The sequence below is a fragment of the Vollenhovia emeryi genome, unplaced genomic scaffold (assembly GCF_000949405.1).
Source record: "Vollenhovia emeryi isolate VEMERY1.0 unplaced genomic scaffold, V.emery_V1.0 DF939385.1, whole genome shotgun sequence".
Lineage (NCBI taxonomy): Eukaryota > Metazoa > Arthropoda > Insecta > Hymenoptera > Formicidae > Vollenhovia > Vollenhovia emeryi.
In genome coordinates, this window is record NW_011966981.1 from 148 (window position 1) to 4,055 (window position 3,908).

At 41.2% G+C, this 3,908-nt stretch overlaps 2 protein-coding genes across 5 annotated transcripts in view; one reads left to right on the plus strand and one right to left on the minus strand.

Annotated features, from left to right (window-relative positions):
• Positions 1-228: 228 nt before the first annotated feature.
• On the plus strand, positions 229-2,578 carry LOC105558065 (coiled-coil domain-containing protein 174). 3 transcript variants are annotated; one of them, XM_012005565.1, is made up of 2 exons: positions 229-311; positions 673-2,578. In XM_012005565.1, exon 2 carries the CDS (start codon positions 771-773, stop codon positions 2,502-2,504), a length of 1,734 nt encoding a protein of 577 aa, XP_011860955.1. In that variant the 5' UTR covers positions 229-311; positions 673-770; the 3' UTR covers positions 2,505-2,578. The 3 variants fall into 3 exon arrangements, with proteins under 3 accessions (XP_011860955.1, XP_011860957.1, XP_011860954.1); XM_012005567.1 differs by having other exon boundaries at positions 234-292; XM_012005564.1 differs by having other exon boundaries at positions 277-514.
• A 2-nt stretch (positions 2,579-2,580) lies between these two features.
• The window catches only part of LOC105558066 (non-structural maintenance of chromosomes element 1 homolog), a 4,648-nt gene continuing 3,320 nt past the window's right edge, over positions 2,581-3,908 (minus strand). The window contains exons 5-6 of one of the 2 annotated variants that reach the window (XM_012005568.1): positions 2,919-3,039; positions 2,581-2,760 (exon numbers count right to left, since the gene is read on the minus strand). In XM_012005568.1, the coding sequence (XP_011860958.1) occupies positions 2,660-2,760; positions 2,919-3,039 (222 nt within the window). In that variant the 3' untranslated portion in view covers positions 2,581-2,659. Of the gene's footprint in view, positions 2,789-2,918; positions 3,040-3,908 lie in introns of both variants that reach the window. The other variant, XM_012005569.1, reaches the window with a different exon arrangement.

Here is a 3,908-nt window from a genome sequence, read left to right on the forward strand (position 1 = left end):
TTGAATTTTGCGGAAGCGTCAGCAGTGGCGTAGAAAATATCTCTTCGTTGATTGGCTGCTGCTCGACGCTTGCTGCTTGCTGCGTGCAGTCTGCACTAGGCTTTTGACGCTGCATGAAATGGCACCTTAAATCGGCCGCTCTCCTTCCTTGACTTTTCGCCGCAAGGGAGCGGCAGTGTAGCGTGTTACATTTATGGAGGACTAAAGGTTCGTCTTGGCCGTGTCGGCTCAGTGGTCAATGAGCCGAGTGCCAGTAATAAGAAGAAGAAGAAGATAGACAGTGCTCATTCCAGTATGGTTATGGTTTGATGGTTAATAATAATCTTGTCTATCATATCAAGAGAGTCCTGTGACAGTCCTGTTAAATGGTTTAAATGTCTTAGTTTTCCTCTCATTTATGCAACGTTATGAAATTTCTTTGATTTTCATAATTCGCGCATATGTCTCGAACCTCTCGTCAGATAATTAACTTATGTATAATTGACGAAATCATTTAACTGTCAAATAATTAGACGTAAGTGTATGAATATGACAATGACTGATCGTTGAACGTATATCTATTTCTGTTAACACGAAGTAACGTTGAACCGAAATTAAAGTTAATTTACTTTGTTAGAAATGGATGTGAGTTGACCTCAGTAAATTCGATCTAATAACATCCTGTTTTTTCAGGGGGAAAACGCAAGTTTGACACGGTTACGTTCCTTTGCAAAACATTTGCAGTTCTCTCTTTCCTTATCGAGATAGCAATTGAAGTCAATAACGTAACGATGAACATGACTAAGAAAATAAACGTAAATTTTTCATCCCTGGTGGGTCTGAAAGCAGAGCTGCTGAGAAAGCAGGTTGAAGTAAACGAAGCCAGGTTGAAAACTGAGACTGTCAATGTGCCGCCACTGTCAAGTAAGAAGAAGAGTAAGAAATCCGTCGTGGGCGGTGCTGAAGGGAACGTCAAGAGATCGGTGGACCCGGAGGACATTGTCGCCCACAAAAAGTCGAAATTGATGTTGGAGGCCAAGGCGAGATTGTACGAGAGGCTGAAGAAGTCGAAAAATAATGACGATAAATTTCTCGTTGATTTTGAGAACAAGCTGAGCGAGCCCAGTGAGGAAGTGGACGAAGCGATAGATGAGGAATATCCCATAGAACCGGAGGAAAATTGGGTGGAGTATCAGGATTGCTTTGGCCGTACGAGGAAGTGTTTGCGGGAGGATCTGCCACACATGCAGCGAAAGGACGATTTGATAAAGCAGGAAGTAATGAAGAAACATTTCGGCGAGGATCAAGAAGAGGAGAAGCAGCAATACTCTGTCCAGGAGAAAGAACCCGAGATCGAGATCATGCGTAGAAAATGGGAGGAGCAAACGCGAAAGTTAGCGGACAAAGTTGATATACATTATCAAGACATATTGTTTGATGAGGCACGAGCGCACGGCGTCGGCTACTACGCGTTTTCGCAAAACGAGGAGGAGAGGGCGAAGCAGCAAGAAAACCTGACGAACTTGAGAAAGGAAACGGAGAGGAAGCAGAGGGAAACGAGAGAAGTGAAGGAACTAAAGGAGAGAATGGAGCAGAATAGATTGAAGGCAGCGAGAATTAGGCAGCGTATCAGAGCGGGCTTGCCAGCAGAGCCTACAGAGGAGGAGTTAGCCCAAGAAAAGTTAATAAATTTGACTAAAAATGTTAATACCGGCGAAGATAACGAATCTACAGAAACAGATAAAGAAAAATCCGATGAGAAAGCTGATCGTGTGTCTGTAAGTGTCGATGAATTCACCGAGAGTAAAGAGACCAACGACGAAGACAAGATAAGAGCCTTTGGAGAACTTTTGGGTAAGAGGAATCACTGGCATGTGATGTCGCAAGAAGAATGGGTGGATAAATGTAGAACACAGAGAATTAGCAAGTTCGGGCCAGTTTACGATAACTTTACAAGCGCTGGACTTTACAACAGCTCTCGGAGCGTCGACGAGCGGTCAACTCATAAGGAAAAGTCGGATGACGCAGACACTTATAATTCTCGGAAATCCATTGAAGAATCTAATGACAATTTACAGAATCGTGGAGATGGCAACAATTCCGTTGGTAATGAGACAGTTTCCATTGTGAGAGATAGCGATAGTCAGAACGACAAGAACACTTTACTAGGACATCTCACGGCCGACAGGAACTCCCATGAATTGTCTGAGAGTACTATAGACCCGACATTAGTTCCTGCTATGACTTTACCTCAGAGACAAGCGACCGTTTCGTATCCGTTATCGCATCTGTCCAGTAATTATTCACGAGATGTACGCGACTACGCTGGATATACGCCCGAACAGCAAAAACAAACAGACGATATGAATATCCCTCTTCCTGGTGAAAATGACGTTTTAGCTTCTAGTACCAGTCATACAGACGCTCATGAATCATTGCCACAAAGTATAAACGAAGATAACATTATGGCTGGTCTTAAATATTTAAGAGAAAAATTTGAGGCGAATCATAGTAAATGCACGTAATGAAGAATCATTTATATTATATCGAATGTACATAAATAGCAATTTAATATAATTTTATATAAAAATAAACATACAATTCTCTTCACTTTGCGTCATTTATTTTATTCCAAAAACTCTGCGTAACAAATTACAAACTTAAACGTAGCATCTTAACACTAGCTCGTATGTTTCCGTTTTGATCTTCTGGTCTGACTAGGTTGCGTCATCTCATTTGTTTCCGCCTCTGATGCACATTCAATATCCATAGAACTAGCGCCTATAAATATCGTCCTTTTAAAAAAAAACTAATGAACAATGAAAAAATGGTCGAATGTTAAAATATTGAAAAAATAACTAATGTAATATCAAATTATTAAAGGTTAAAGAACCAAAGATAAAATTAAAAAGAAGATAAACGTAAAAAAAATTATATACTAGATTGATCGTGTGACGATATAGGCTGATGACAATTGGGACATCCTGAACCGCCGTTTTTTTCATAATTCTGCAGACAATAAACGTGTACTGTAGCATCGCACTTGCTACATTTCTTGCTCTGCAAAATAATAAAATCAGTTACCGTTGCGAAACAAGATACGTGCACATAGACTTATACTCGTGGACGGCTTGAAGATAACACAAGACGCAGAGGGCAATAGCGCTAGAAAACCTCTCTTTTTCTAATTTTTCAGTTGGTGGGGGAATCAGGGGAAAAGCGCCCGTCCCTCGCACCTTTTCTGACTTTCTCCGTTCGCATATACGAGGATGAGTCAAAAATTATCCGCACTTTTCGTTCTACAATTTATTTACACAAAAATAAGAATTCAATATGTACGTCATTGTTCAACATAGTCTCCTCCCTTGGCAATGTATTTGGTCCAGCGGTGCACAAGCTTGCGTATACCTTCCGAGAAGAAGGTTTTCGGTTGGTCGCAAAGCCACTTTTGCATCGCTTCCTGCACGTCTACGTCTGTAGAAATTTGACGACCTCGCAAAGCATCCTCGAGCGGCCGAAACAGATGAAAGTCGGAGGGAGCAAGATCTTGGCTTGCAAGAAGCGGTGCAAAAGTGGCTTTCTTCTTGGAAGAAATACACCTTCTTCTTTGAAAGCGATATGCTTGTGGACCGCTGGACCAAGTGCATTGCCAAGGGAGGAGACTATGTTGAAAAATGACGTACATATTGGACCCCTATTTTTGTGTAAATAAATTGTAGAACGAAAAGATCGGATAATTTTTTACTCACCCTCGTATATATACAGGGTGTCTGATGCAAAAGTAGCAACTTTGAAAATAGTGGTAGATTGGGTTAAACTAAGGAGAAATATCATGTACTGCGGTACAAAGTAACATTAGTTATTGAGTAGTAAATTTACACGTTTGAGTGAATGAGGATGCAGGAGACGGTAGGCCGGACTCGGAAGGC